The following is a 15,714-nucleotide window of genomic DNA, read 5'->3' as shown; positions in this document are numbered from 1 at the left end:
AGCATTCAGCATGTGGACTGTTACAATCCATTTCCATGAATTCAGTTCATATTAAGTTAATCTTGATTAATTAATAAATATTTAAAATCTCCAATTTGAACTATTATTATAAGTTGTTAAAATAATAAAGTCTCACACCAGACTCAGTACAAATCTTGGCTTTAAAGCTTAACTGCCTGTGCAGTTTAGGGCAAGTTATTTAATCTAAATATTTATCTTGCAAAATGCAGAGAGTGATAGTATACATTTTAGAGAGTGGTTATGATGTCTTAATTTAACAGGCCAAGTACAAGCCTAGGCATAAGTCCCCAGTAGCTATTACAATTACTTTGGCATTTTAGAGATTCCAGGCTTAAAGGATTTGATTCTCTTGTCAAAATTATTTCTCTAATAATGAATTATCTCATTTTGATTCTACATGTCTAAGTATTAATTTATCTACTGGTATTTAATTACACATTTTACACTGTTTATTGATAGTACTAATTTCTGCATTTCCTTTCTATATGTATCAGCAGCTAGTTCCCTGCAACTATTTCTTTTCTAGTAACTTATTACATGATTTTTACCCTCACCTTTCCATCAACATTATTTCTTATGCTACATAAAATATTGTAAGAGGCATGGCTAAGAGAGAGGAGTTGAAAGATATATAAGCCTTCTGGTATTTGATCTTTTTTAGCCATTACCAACTCATCCAATCCTCTAAGATTGTTAGTTTCTTTATCTGTTAAGATGAGAGAGGGGACTAGAACCACCTTTCCAAATAAGCCTCCCTACCAAGAATCTCATTTTTTATTATTTCATTCCACATTCACCTCCAATTCTGTCTTTATAATCCCAGTGTTTAAGAGTTCAAGATTGCCAGACAAATTACTGAAAATCATTAGATCATGCTGACACATAATACCTATGGCTCAAATAAAGGTATTATTAAATATGAGATGGTCCAGCTTTTAGATTAATTAAAAAGAAATAGTTTTAAGTTGCTTTATATTATTACAAAAAGCACACCAAAAGAGGATAAGATACCTTTTATTGCATACAATTGACCATGCAGTGAACTGAACAAGTACTAGGTCAGGGTACCTGTTCCCCCTGGTTGACCACTTTAGCTTGCCCTCTCTGGTTAGCAGGGCCTGGCACAGCAAAATAACAATGGACACTCATGCTATATAGCAATTACAGTTATTGCAGGTCAGGCCTTTAGCCAGCATGAGGAAAACAAGAGTCTCACATGATATTGATGAAACAGAGTCTAACATGTTAGTAAGCCTATGCTGGCTTACTGTAAACAAATAGACAATTTATGTTTGTTTTTTGAATTTTTTAAAAAATAAGTCCACTTTCCAGTGCTATTTGGGGGGACAACAACAATGTCCAGGGTTCCAACTTGAAATACTGGGGGACCTATTGCATTTGTCCTGCATATCTATAATTCTAATGTCCCTAGTGATTGCTCCTCACCAAACCACTAGGTTTTCTATTTTATCCTTAACCTTGACTGATATTAGATATTGATTTTACTATCTCTTCTTAACTCCCATTCTCTGATATGTTGCTATTTCACACAGTCACAAGCAAAAATAATATACTACTTGGAGTTGTTCTCTGCATGTAGGAATAAAGATTTCTTAAAAAGGAAAGAGCTTGTCTTTCCTCAAGAGTCTGCTGAAGTTGACACATGGTCAGCTCTGCATTTACTAGGACGATGACACTTAGTAGCCCCGAGCAGATGACTGAAAGGTCAGGCAGTCTGCCCAACTTCCATACAGAGAGGCTTTGTCTGAAGGTGTGTAGAAGCCCAAACGATAAACTGTGAAAGGAAGAGTCACAAAGATTAATGAAAGGACCTGTAGACCTCCTCTTTTGGTCTTGTTTTACATCAATTTATTCCTGGAACATCCAAAAATACATATATTTCTTCATGAGTTACAGGAACACCTTCATTGATTCAATATTGGCCAAATAGGAAATTTTATTTAAAAAAAATGTGACTTAAAATAAATTTTTTTCTTTTCTGCAAAGCTTTAAATGTTGCTTTATGCATGTATATAAATTATGAAGATTTCTGGGTTCTCTAAATTAATTTTGACACATCATAATAGCAACATTTGTTTTCTGGGATTCTGCTGTCAGCCATAAAATTTAGGGAAAAATAATTCTATAAATGAAAAATGACTTCCTTCAGACCTGCTACAAAATGAAACTGATAGATTCAGAAAGTGCCTGTGAGACAGAAGGGATATGGCCATGGCCATATGCCAGTGACAAGAATAGACGCTCCCCTCTCTTCCTGCAAACTCTACAAATAGCAATATGTGTGTGTGCGTGGAGAGAGAAAGTGGAAACAGGAACAGATGTTGGAATATTTTCAGAGGAGGAATGTCATTTTTAGTTCTGAATTGGTGTAAATGAGGAAGGCAAGTAATAGAACCATAAAGTGATGAGTAACAGCTCCGGAGAAATGCCTCCCTTTCCCTGCTCTGTTCAAAGCTCCTTGGCTTCCCGCCACCTGGAGGTTTCTATTATTTTATTAAATAAATTTTGATTCCGGTGATCAGCCTGGATTAGGCTGGTTTTAATAAAAGACACTCTAAACAGGATTAGAAGGAGCTTCAAGGAATTTGCACCACTCAGAGCACATGCAACAGGCATGCCTCAGAGAAACTGGGGATTCTGTTCCCGAACTATTGAGTACACAATAAAGAGAGTGTCACAATAAAATGAGTCATAATCTTTTTGCTGTTGGAGGATCTTGCCTTCCATTTGTAAAAAACACAACTGCTAAAATGAGGTGTGCCTAGTAGCTACTTGTGTTTGAAGGCACACAGTACCTATTGAATCTCCTAAAACAGAACTAGATGGGGTGGGGGAGGGCAGATACTAAGGAGCTAGTAGTTTAGCTTGAGATCAGGGTGCAGCGAGAACAAACTAGTTCTGTGAAGTTATATTAATTTATAACTCTTATGCCTGGGAAGAAATAAAAAAGAATATCCCACGGTAGCCTGCAGTGTCCTTTTATTTCCAATCGGGAAAATAAAAAAGATTTCATAGTCAGAAAGCATAAAAATGAAAAGAAAGTACTGTTAAAATTTTAAGGAAGACCGTTATTAAGTTGTGCAAACCAGTATTTCTTTTCTTGCTGACGCAGAGGCCAACAGCCCATAATTAAATTTCTCTATGCTTCAGTTATTCTCTTTATTCAGCCTTGTGAGTTTAGTATTGGTGTTCCCAAACTACAGTGTAGGAAAATGGGCCCATTAAAATAAAGTCATTGTCATCACGGGGTGTGTTGCATTCTAGTTTGCCCAGGATAGTTTGTCACACCTTATGTCTTAGAGTAAAATAAAGAAAGCTACTTTTCACTCTAAAGCATATCCTAGCTTGGGTAATTTATAGTCAACCTGGTTCTGTATGATGATGGAAGACAATATTATGTAACTCAAGGCATTTGGGAAAACCCACAATAGCAGCATCAAATATAGAATTCAGTTGGCCTCATAGACTCAATTAATTTGGCCAATGTAATGGCTTACAAAGATTTCTTAAAAAGGAAATAGCTTGTCTTTCCTCAAGAGTCTGCTGAAGTTGGCACACGGTCAGCTCTGCATTTGCTAGGACGATGACACTTAGTAGCCCCGAGCAGATGACTGGAAGGTCAAGCAGTCTGCCCAACTTACATACAGAGAGGCCAACTTACAGGCAGTCTGCCCAACTTACATACAGAGAGGCCAACTTACAGGCAGTCTGCCCAACTTACATTCTCTTGGGAGGTGGGGTAAACGCCTTTAAACAAGAGATACTCCCTCACTTTCACTAGTGTGCTGTCCCTATGCCTCTTTAGGACGTGGTCCCTGACGACAGCTGAATGAATTTTTATTTCCAAATACGTGAATGAAGGTAAATGTGTCAGGTTATATGACCAAAAGCGTTTCTTAACTTTTAGTAATCTATTGCTCAAAAATAGAGATTGGAAATATTTAAGTTTAGTACAGCCTTCCTAAATGTAAAATAATGATATTATTGATGATATTGAAGAGGAAGTATATTTAATTTACCAATTCCTACTTGAAATATGCAAAATATTCTCATGTTGAAAGGAAATAGGCTTCTTAAATGTCTCAGAAGAGTAGCTAGTTTGTTGAGTGCCTACATCAGTTCTCAAAATATGGTCCATGGCATTGCTTGAGATGATTTCAGTTCTGTGAACTGAAACCTATTTTATGAATTACATACAGATGTATATTTTTGCTATGTTGACTTAATGTTTTTGATAAAGCAATAAAAATTATTAATCATATTAAAATAATCCTTAAATATGCATTGTTTCAATAGCCTGCATGTCAAAATGGAAAATACACATAAAGGATATGAAAGTACAGTGGATTTTGAGGGATAAGCACTTTGGTGAACATTTGAGTTTCAAACTGAGTTACTTACCTTGTTTCCCTGTGAAACACCAATTTTACTTGAAAAGACCATCAACAGAATAACTGTAGCTATTCCAACTTGGGTGCTATAGTTAGACACTGTCTCAAAAAGGAATGAAATGAGCCAGCCAGTTCAAGGAAAACAGTGTTTGCTGCCAAGGATGAATTCAGGCTTTAAACTAAATTAGAAATTTGGAAAGCATGTATCCTCCAGTGGGAGTTTGACAGTTTCACAACATTAAGAGGTCTTTTTGATGGAATTGGTGGTCATAGTAACAAAGGAGATTTTTTTGATAGTGTATAATGAAAGGTGTCAACATCTGGAAGATCTATCTAATTCATTGTACTATTTCAAATCACCATTGATTGATGTGACAGAATCATGCATGAGTAAAAGATGTATTCAAAATGCAAGATAGACCAATGGATTTTTAGATAGCATAGCATAAAAATGTTTATTGCTGTGGTGTCAGATTCTACATAACAACTAACTTTCAAGAAATTATTTATTGAGTTTTGTTTTAGAGTTAAAGGATAAAATCTACAACTATTTGAATATGCTATTAAAATGTGCCTCTCTTTTCCAACTCCATACTGTTTGAAGTCAGTTATTTTCATGGAATTCAACCAATCAACACATCAAAACAAAGTGTATTCAGGAAGTAACACAATAACCTAGTTATTTTCTATTAAACCACTCATTTAAAATTTTACAAAAATTCACGATGGGGCAAAAGTAGGTTTATAGTTGTCCATATGGAAAATAATACAATAATTAACAAATAATAATACAAGATAAACTTTTGCATATTCACTGTAGACCTACTTTTGCCATACCCTGTACAAAGTGCTATCACTCTACTCACTAATATTTTTGTTTTGGAAAATACATTTTAGAAAACCCAAAAAAATTTATTTGTAATGAAGTGTCAATAAATATTTAATAAATAAATAAATACTTTAAAACTATGTCATTTTTTATTTTTAATATGCTAAATATTTGTAGATATAACCTATATAAACAAAAGCTGTTTAGGGTTCTCAATAAATTTGAAAAGTACAAATGGTTTCTTGAAATCAAACAGTTTGAGATCTACTGTTTACAACATTATTCATGTTCCTAATGATTGTAGATCAGTACTTTATAACTCCTATGACAGATGACAGATTGAGCAAAAGTAGGCCAAAGTTTCCATTTAAAAAGTCAGAAAGAAAGAAGAGAGATATAAGCAAAGGTAGCATGTTGACATAAGGTGTTCCTGCATTTGAATGCAATCTGTGTAAGTCAGAGATCAGTATCACTGTAATGACTCTTTCTCTTTATCTAGAAAAGAACCTTGCTTTTTGAGGGGATGAGCTGTATTGCCACCAAGGTGACAATGAAGTCAGATCTGAGAATCAGGCTAACATTTTCCCCCCACAGGAAAAAGCTAGACTTGAATTTTAGTTTGTGGTTAGCAAGCAAACCACAACTGTTTGTAATCAATTTAGGAAAAAATGATTGTGTGATATTTGTGCATGCATGCCCATGAGCATCATGTTAAAAAGATATGATTTTGGAGTTGTTAATATAAAAATGTGACATTAGGAAAAAAAAACAATTTTGGCTGGTTTTATTTTAGAGCTATGGCCAAATATGTTTTCTAGACTCCATCCCTGCACTTTCCTTGTATTTTTACTTTAAAATACAGTACACAATTCTCAAAGTATATGAAGCATGTACAGTTTAAAGAATAAAAATCATATCACCATTTGTGTCTCTAGTACCCAAAAGATATAAACAGTGCATTGCAAACTGGTATTCTGATGCTGCTTTCTGTGATTAGATTGTGTTCATTAATTCACTGAAAAAAATGTGTCATGTTCTATTAGCTGAATAGCTCCATTTGGATGTAAATAGTGTCCGTGTAGTGAGAACAAAAATGATTTTTTATGAATAATTACTATTCTCTCAGAGTTTCATTAAAATCAATTAGTAAACAAAAGTCATGACCTAGAATTCTGTCCCCCAAAATAATAAACTCCAAAATCCCTGTTGGTTTTTTGGTCCCCAACAGGCACATATTTCTCTGGAATACCATAGGGTGCACCTGAAAATCTTCTAGGGCGCACCAGTGTGCCCTGACGCACACTTTGAGAACCACTGATCTAGACCATTAATTCTGGATTGAAGGACTTATGATGTTGTAAAATATATAAACTATTCTCATTAAAAAACACTTCTATTAGCTTTTTGGAAATGTCTGTAATATTATAATTCATTAGATTAGAGAAATATCTTTGAGGAAATAAAACCAAATTTCTCTGCCAAATGTTGACATGTCCTCCTTACACCTTACACAATTATAAACTCAACATCGATTTAAGACTTTAAATGTTAGAGTCAAAACTATAAAAATCCTAGAAAAAAAATAGGCAATAAAATCTTGGACATTTCTCATAGCAATATTTTTTTCTGCTCTGTCTCCTTGGGCAAGGGAAACAAAAGGAAAAATAAGTAGAACTACATCAAACCGAACAGTTTTTGCAGAGAAAAGAAAACCATCAATGAAATGAAAAGACAACACACTGTATATGGTAGAAGACATTCACCAATGATCTGTCTGATAAGAATTAATATCCAAAATTCACAAACACCAAAAATAACCAAACAATTCAATTAAAAAAAGGGCCAAGAACCTAAATAGATACTTCTCCAAAGAGGAGATACAGATGGCCAATAGACATATAAAAAAAATGCTAAATGCCCTGGCCGGTTGGCTCAGCGGTAGAGCGTCGGCCTAGCGTGCGGAGGACCCAGGTTCGATTCCCGGCCAGGGCACACAGGAGAAGCGCCTATTTGCTTCTCCACCCCTCCGCCGCGCTTTCCTCTCTGTCTCTCTCTTCCCCTCCCGCAGCCAAGGCTCCATTGAAGCAAAGATGGCCCGGGTGCTGGGGATGGCTCTGTGGCCTATGCCTCAGGCGCTAGAGTGGCTCTGGTCGCAACATGGCGACGTCCAGGATGGGCAGAGCATCGCCCCCTGGTGGGCAGAGCGTCGCCCCCTGGTGGGCGTGCCCGGTGGATCCCGGTGGGGCGCATGCGGGAGTCTGTCTGACTGTCTCTCCCTGTTTCCAGCTTCAGAAAAATGAAAAAAAAAAATGCTAAATGACACTAATCAGAGAAATGCAAATTAAAACCGCAGTAAGATATTATCTCACAAATGTCAGATGGCTATCATCAATAATTTAATAAACAACAAGTGTTGGCAAGGATGTGGAGAATAGGGAACCCTGGTACACTGCTGGTGGGAATGCAGATTAGTGCAGCTACTGTGGCAAACTGTATGAAGTTACTGCAAAAAAATTAAAAATGAAACTGCCTTCTGACCCAGTGATTCCACTTCTGGGAATATACCCAAAGAAACCCAAAACCCTAATTCAGAAGTATATATGCCTGCCTGTGTTCATTGCAGCATTATTTACAATAGCCCAAGTACCCATCAGTAGATGAGTGGATAAAAAGCAGTGGTATATTTACATAATGAAATACCCCTCAGCCTGTAAAAATGAAAGAAATCTTTCCCTTTGTGACTGCATGGATAGACTAGGAGAGCATTATGCTAAGTGAAATAAGCCAACCAGAGAAAGACAAGTACCGTATGATTTCACTCATATGTGGAATTTAATGAACAAAATAAACTAACAACATAGAAACAAATTCAAAGATAGAGAACAGACTGACAGCTGTCAGTGGGGAGGGGGATTGTGGGATGGGTGAAAAAGGTGAAGGGATTAAGCAAAAACACACCACTACCACCAACAAAACAACTCATAGATGCAGACAACAGTATGGTGATTACCAGATGGAAAGGGGGGTGGGGATAGAAGAGGGTAAAGGGGCGATACATGGAGATGGAAGATTTATGTGGGGTGGCAGACACATAGTACAGTATACAGATAATGTATTATAGAATAGTGCAGCTGAGTCCTATATAAAGTGGTACCTTAAGATATGAGTTTAATTCGTTCTGAACCAAGCTCGTCAGTCAACTCATATATCAAACTGCCGATACTGGATCCATGCGCCAACACGCCAACTAGCGGCAGCTTCCCTAATCACGACTCATATCTCAGAATTTCATTCAGATCTCGAACAAAAATACGAATCTTAAAAAATTTATATGTTGGGGCCCTGGCCGGTTGGCTCAGCGGTAGAGCGTCGGCCTGGCATGCGGAGGACCCGGGTTCGATTCCTGGCCAGGGCACATAGGAGAAGCGCCCATTTGCTTCTCCACCCCCCCCTCCTTCCTTTCTGTCTCTCCCTTCCCCTCCCGCAGCCAAGGCTCCATTGGAGCAAGGGTGGCCCGGGCGCTGGGGATGGCTCCTTGGCCTCTGCCCCAGGCGCTAGAGTGGCTCTGGTCGCAACAGAGCGATGCCCCGGAGGGGCAGAACATCACCCCCTGGTGGTTAGAGCATCGCCCCTGGTGTGCCGGGTGGATCCCGGTCGGGCGCATGCGGGAGTCTGTCTGACTGTCTCTCCCCGTTTCCAGCTTCAGGAAAAAAACAAAATTTATATGTTGGCCTGTTCGCATCTCAAGGTACCACTGTAATTTTATTAACCAATATCACCCCAATAATTGAATTTAAAAAGCCAGCATTTCCATAGAGATGTTCAGGGTCACAGATTTCAATGCCTATGGAGCCACAAAGATAATAAACATAACTGAAATGTGGCGAAGGACAATCTGATTTTGGGCGAGGGGTATGCAACATAATCTAATGACAAAATAACCTAGACATGTTTTCTTTGAATATATGTACCCTGATTTATTAATGTCATCCCATTACCATTAATAAAAATTCATTAAAAAAAAAAAAAAAAAAAAAAAGAAATGTGCCAGGTCCAGATTCAAGTGATATGAAATAATTTTATTCTTTCTAACAAAGTAATAGCAGGTGGTTCGTTTGTAGCCAGATGAGTCCAGTAACGCCTGAACTACTGGTATTCTAAAATAGACAAAAATCCAAGGAAGTTATTTTGTGTATTACAATAAAGTGATCCTAAAGATTATATGAAAAGACAAGAGACACAAAATAGTGAACACAATAATGAAGAAAAAAGTCAAAGCAAACATACTACCTGACATCAAGGCTTGTTATAGAGCTATGACAGTGAAGAGAGCATTCTGTTTCCACAGTAGTAGGGAAAGAAAGCAATGAACAGATAGAGCTCCTAGAAATAGACCCACACAAATAGTTAACTGATCTTTGACAAACAGCAAAACCAAGTCAGTGTTCAATGGAAAAAGGATAATCTTTTAACCAAATTGTGCTGAAACAATTTAACTTTGTGTGCCAAAAATAAAAGTTTTAAAAAGGATCTAAATAAAGCCCTTATAACTTTTACAAAAATTAACTGAAAATGGGTCATAGACCTAAATGTAAAACACAAAACTATAAAAACTGAAATTTAACACATGAGAAAATCTAGGTGATCTTATGTTTAAAGATAATTTTTTAGATATATTGCCTATAAAACAATTCATGAAAGGAAAAAGTAATTTTAGACTTTGTGAAAATTAATAATATCTGCTCTGCAACAGACAATGTTAAGGGAATGAAAGAACGAGCCACAGACTAAAAAATATTTGCAAAACACACATCTGATAAAGGACTTGTATTTAAAATACGCAGGCTAGGGCAAAAGGAGGTTTACAGTTGTTCATATGAAAAATAATATAAATAATACAAGAAGAAACTGTTTTGTGCACTCACAAGTATAAACCTCCTTTTGCCCCATCTGTACAATAAATGCTGGAAACTCAATGATGAGATAACAACCTAATTACAAAATAGACAAAAGAGCTGAACCAACTCCTCACTGAAGAAGATACACAGTTGGAAACTAAGCATATGAAATGTGCTCAACATCATTTGCCATTGGGTAAAGTTAAAACAATGGTAAGACACCTCTAGACACATAAGTACCATGGCTAACATCCAAAAAATGACCACACCAAATGCTTACAAGAATTAATAATAGGAACTCTCCTTCATTGCTGCTGAGAATGCAAAATTGCAGAACCATTTTGGAAGAGTGTTTAGGACATTCTTATAAAAGTAAACATAGTTTTAACATCCAATCTAACCATCACACTCCAAGGTATTTACCCAATTGAGTTGAAAAGTTACGTTCAAACAATAATTTGCGCATGGACGTGTGTAGCAGATTTGTTCATAATCAAGGTATTCTTCACTAGGTGAATGGATCCACCAATTGTGTTACACCCATCAATGGAGTATTATCCAGCAATAAAAATAAATGAGCTATAAAACCACAAAAAGACATGGAGGAATCCCAAGTACATATTGCTGAGTCAAAGGAATCAATCTGAAAATTTTAAATGTAGTAAAATTTCTACTATATAATATTGTTTGAAAGGCACAACTATAAAAATAGTTAGAAGACCTGTGATTGCCGGGGGCTTGAGATAGGGGTGTTGGGAGGGAATAAATAGGCGAAGCTCAGGGGGTTTCAGGGAGGTGAAACTATCTATGTAATGCTGTAATATTGGATGCATGACATTATGCATTTGCCAAAATCCATAGAATGTACAAGACAATGACCTAACATACACTGTAGACTTTAGTTAATAATAATGTACAAATATTTGTTTATTAACTGTAACGAATGTACCACACTAATATAAGATGTTAATTATGGGGAAAACTAAATGTCTAGGAATGGGAACTAGTATATGGGAACTCTGTACTATTTGTCTGATTTTTGACAAATCAAATTAAAATATAAAATAGCAAATTAAAAAAAGCCATTGTGTGTTACATGACTTTGTTTTCTGATAAAAGAACCTATAGTAGTTTGAGTTGAAATGTTGGTTCTTCCATGGATAAAATGTATTGCACATAGGTCTCAGGTAAAAAAAATTTTAGCTAAAGGATCAAATTATGTAGATTTAACTTGATGTTTTCTATGGATAGTATTATAGTATAGCACACTATATATACTATACTATATACTATAGTGTTCTACCGTGTATGTAGCTGAAACCTTCCTGCTGAGGAACAGGGAGCATTCAAATTGTAAGGCCTCCATTATAATGATAGTTACTTATAATTAAAACTTTAGGAACATGTTCATTTCAGAAAAAAATTTTTAAGCAATATTATTCTCCAAACCATTTCCCCTGGTTTGAAAGGTCACTTTTCAAAATGGGAAATGTCCATTACCATCAGCAATTTTTAAAACTTTTGAAACTTTTTCTACATTAGTATTAGTAAGAATTAACATATTTAGAAAACTCTTTCAATATTTTCATTGTGAAGGATATTTATTTTTGCTGCTGTAACAACCAGAAACAGATGTGGGAAGTGTGGATTTTTCTTTTTTCACACCAAGAGTACTTTAGATGGCAATTACTATTTCATCTATAACTAGAGAACTGATGTAATTTTATTTACTGTGATCAACCTGTGTGAAGTATAGTTTGACAAAAGGTGATTAGCAACAGTGTTCATTCATTTCCCAAACCTCCCCCACCACTCTCCCTCTCATCACCCAGAGTCCACATTGTGACCCACTTTGGTTAGCTAGATAGAACCTTCCTTGTCAATTCTCCATCCATCCCAATCCTTGTTTGTAAGAGTCCATTGCCTCCTTTTCTTTGCTTCAAGATTTGGCTTGGAGTTTGCAAAATTACCAATTATATGCTAATTCTATCTAATACATTAAGTTGGAAATAGCCTACTTTAAATCTTTATAGAGGAGTATGAGTTCTTATGAGGATTTAAAAATATGGCATCTATATTAAATAAATGAACTTTAAAAAAACCCTTCTATTTAAAAAAAAGTATTGATTGATTTTAGTGAGCAAGGAAGGAAGGAAGAGACAGAGACAGGAACACTGATCTGTTCCTGTATGTGCCCTGACTGGGGATCGAACTGGCAACTTCTGTGGTTCAGGACAATGTTCTAACCAACCGAACTATTCAACCAGGTTTAAATGAGTGATAGAAATATAGTCAGAAGGTCAAGTCAGAGGATGTTACCACTGCTGGGAAGATGTCCTCCAGGCCCACCTAACCATAAGGCTGCTGTTGGTGTGTCCCAGGCAGAGGAGAGGAAGTGATAAGGCAGGTGGAAGATGTGCTCTTAACTCTCACAGAGCTCACTCTTGACAGTGGTCAAAGCTGTGCTAAGGATTTTGTGAATTTTTTTGCTTATCCCACTTGATATAATCTTAGCAAGTTTGGATCAAATGAGTTATAAGGTGAATGGAATGAATCTTTGGGTTGAACAGACACTGTTTCAGTTACCTGCTGGTAAAAATGAATAGTGGTACGTGTGTGTGTACCACTACCACACTTAGTCTTTGTAAAGTTGTTAAAAATAAAAAATAAACAGAAGCGTTAGAAAGAGTCGAACATATTGCTATGAAAAACAAACTTTAGTATAACCACCTTTTAGAAGACAGCAGATATTACTTGAGTGCCTTCTACGTCCTTATCATCTGTATTTGTATGTTAGTTAACATAATTTCAACATATTTGTTTATTTTATTTCCCAATCCACAGAAGCAATAAACAAAGCAGAAGGGAGTGGAATAGTTATTAGCAGCAGGCAAACTGAATATATCAAAAAGTTTGGAGTGATAGCATTTAGAACACTCACTGATCTCATTGTCTTGTTCTGTAATAATGACACAGCAACAGGCCTGTAGCCCAGAGGAGTGGCTAGTAGGCTCATGCTTTTCCCCCTTTGCCTCATACTAGACATGATGTCATCAACAGCTAAGAATATTCTGATATCATAATTCTAGAAACTAGAATGGGAAAACTCTTTTACAACTTTATTTCATAAGTCTCATCGGCATCTTCCCATTCTTCTTCCTTTCTTGTCCATCATAGTGTCTTGCTGGGAAAAAAAAAGATCTCAGCTGCATTATTTATTTCTGCAATGTTTTTCATAAAAAATGTTATCCTTTAGGTCTAAATATTAATCACTCAGAAGTTAGTTTTTGTTCCGAGGTCACCCCAGCCTAAATTGTTAACCTATACTAAACTATGTTATCTCATGTGTTTTTCTCCCCCCACAGATCCAGGACTGCACAGGCAGTTGTATTTTCTGCAAAGACCATCCAATGTTGTAGCCATCGAAGGAAAAGATGCTGTCCTGGAGTGTTGTGTGTCTGGCTACCCTCCCCCAAGTTTCACCTGGTTAAGAGGCGAGGAAGTTGTCCAACTCAGGTAGTATAAATTTAGGACTTTTGTGAACAATATGTTTATCTTTTTCTAGCTTGATATAAGTACATACAAATATTACGGGTTTTGATAACTGAATATTTTTTCACATTCCTTGACATAATACAGTATATAAAAGACATTTACCCACCAGAACAAAGGGGTAGGGAACAGTCAAAATTGATGAGCTAAATTCTGAAAGGCAATTTTAAAAGTAATGGCTGCCATTGAGATGTCTTGGCCAAAGACTATTCAGTAAAGATACTCTGAAGGATCTCATCCTGAGGAAACAGTATGGAGTAAAATATTCTCAGGATATCAAAATTCCTTTATTTCAAACTATAGCATTCAAATATATAGGGCCTGTGTAACTTTTGTTAGCTCCGATTATATCTCTCACCATCTTATCTATAAAAAATATTTCAGGTAAGTCAAGAAAACAAGTTGGTTGTCTTTAAATTACTAAATATTAATATTAAGGCAAAGCTAGAAAGTAAACTCTTAATAGAATAGAGCACTTAGTCTGAAACATTTGATTAAATGGGTTTCCCTTAAGAAATTAATTTCATTGATTTCAAGGTTTGGCATACTTCTTTTCTAACACATTTATTTTCTGATGAAATAAGTTCATAGACAATAAATTAATCATTAAATTTTATTTACCTTAAATATTTATTTATATAAATTAATAAATAGTATGGTATCAAGATACTTCTGAGAATATTAAATCCATTTTCATCTTCAGCATGTCAAGATCTGTTCCCTGAACATAGCCAGGCATTCTCCATGCAGTATGAAATGTGGCTTTGTACAAAGATTAGTAAATTGGATGGCAGGCAACAGGACATTGATTTCCACTGTAGGGAATAACTTCTCTGGACCTTGCTTGTTTTTAAATGCAAAAATGAGAGAACTGGACCAGATTATCTATAAATTTCTTCTCAGCACTAACATTAGTTCCGAGTTTAATCTACTTCAGTTTTTCGAACACGGCACATACTTCCAATGGAAATGGTTTCCCTTGAATAAATTTCTGATTAATAAATGTGATATTAATCAAGCTCCATGATATAGTTTATTTTCAATTTTATAACTTGAGCTTTTGTGGAGTTCATTATATCCTTGAGACCTTGCTGATATGCATGTATGTTAATTTACTCTCTGATTTCATATGCCTATGTCTTCCAGGTCCAAAAAGTATTCATTGTTGGGTGGAAGCAACTTGCTTATCTCCAATGTGACAGATGATGACAGTGGAACGTACACCTGTGTTGTCACCTATAAAAACGAGAATATTAGTGCCTCTGCAGAACTCACAGTCTTGGGTAAGTTAATGGCCCGAAATGAGTTTACATTGTATCCTTCAAAATATATCATCATGACACTTTAAATGTTTATCGCTGAATTGCTACCTGTGTTTTTTAGTGGGAAATTGCAGTCTCAAGTCTCTACTTATATCCTCACTCTGCTTTGATTAATTGCATAGGGCTTAAATGCAGTGTTTGAATACTTGCTCATTGATTAAAATCCAGATTCATCACCCTTTAGTCTAATAATATCAGGGAGACAACTGAAACCTTTAACAAATATGTTAAAAAGCAAAGAAGAGGTTCCACATATTAACTGAGAAAAATAATGAAGAAGTGAATGAGATAAATTGTTTAAAAAATATGTACCTTAATGGCAAAGTCACTTGTCATTTAAGATAACAGGGTATTTGACAGTAAATTCAGATATGTTGCTAAAATTGTTTTGTTAAGATGGGATACTGTAGATGTTCTCTTGAAAGTGAATCATTAAAATCAAATAAAACTTGCATGACAATCTAATTTAAAGAAATGTAAAGTGCACAGATGGGTTTATATTATTTAGAAGAGCAGGATCACCCACTATCATTGCTAATTTATCATTCTTATATGTGGTAGGTACTCAAACAACACATATCATCTACTCCAAATTTCTTTTAGCCAGTTTCATTCGAATTACATAGTTTGGAGAAAGTACCTTAAGATTTGCATTTCAATTGATTTTTCCTGTAACAAGA

General features: G+C 35.8%; 1 protein-coding gene across 1 annotated transcript in view; it reads left to right on the top strand.

The window, feature by feature from the left end:
• The window catches only part of DCC (DCC netrin 1 receptor), a 1,139,534-nt gene that overhangs the window by 541,176 nt on the left and 582,644 nt on the right, over positions 1–15,714 (top strand). Inside the window, exons 4-5 of the mRNA XM_066352289.1 lie at positions 13,526–13,676; positions 14,859–14,995. Coding sequence (XP_066208386.1) covers positions 13,526–13,676; positions 14,859–14,995 — 288 coding nt within the window. The remainder of the gene's footprint in view (positions 1–13,525; positions 13,677–14,858; positions 14,996–15,714) is intronic.

This window comes from Saccopteryx leptura, chromosome 11, assembly GCF_036850995.1.
Source record: "Saccopteryx leptura isolate mSacLep1 chromosome 11, mSacLep1_pri_phased_curated, whole genome shotgun sequence".
In the NCBI taxonomy this organism is placed as follows: Eukaryota; Metazoa; Chordata; class Mammalia; order Chiroptera; family Emballonuridae; genus Saccopteryx; species Saccopteryx leptura.
Note: the sequence above shows the minus strand (reverse complement) of the source record. Positions and strands in the feature narration are given on the sequence as shown.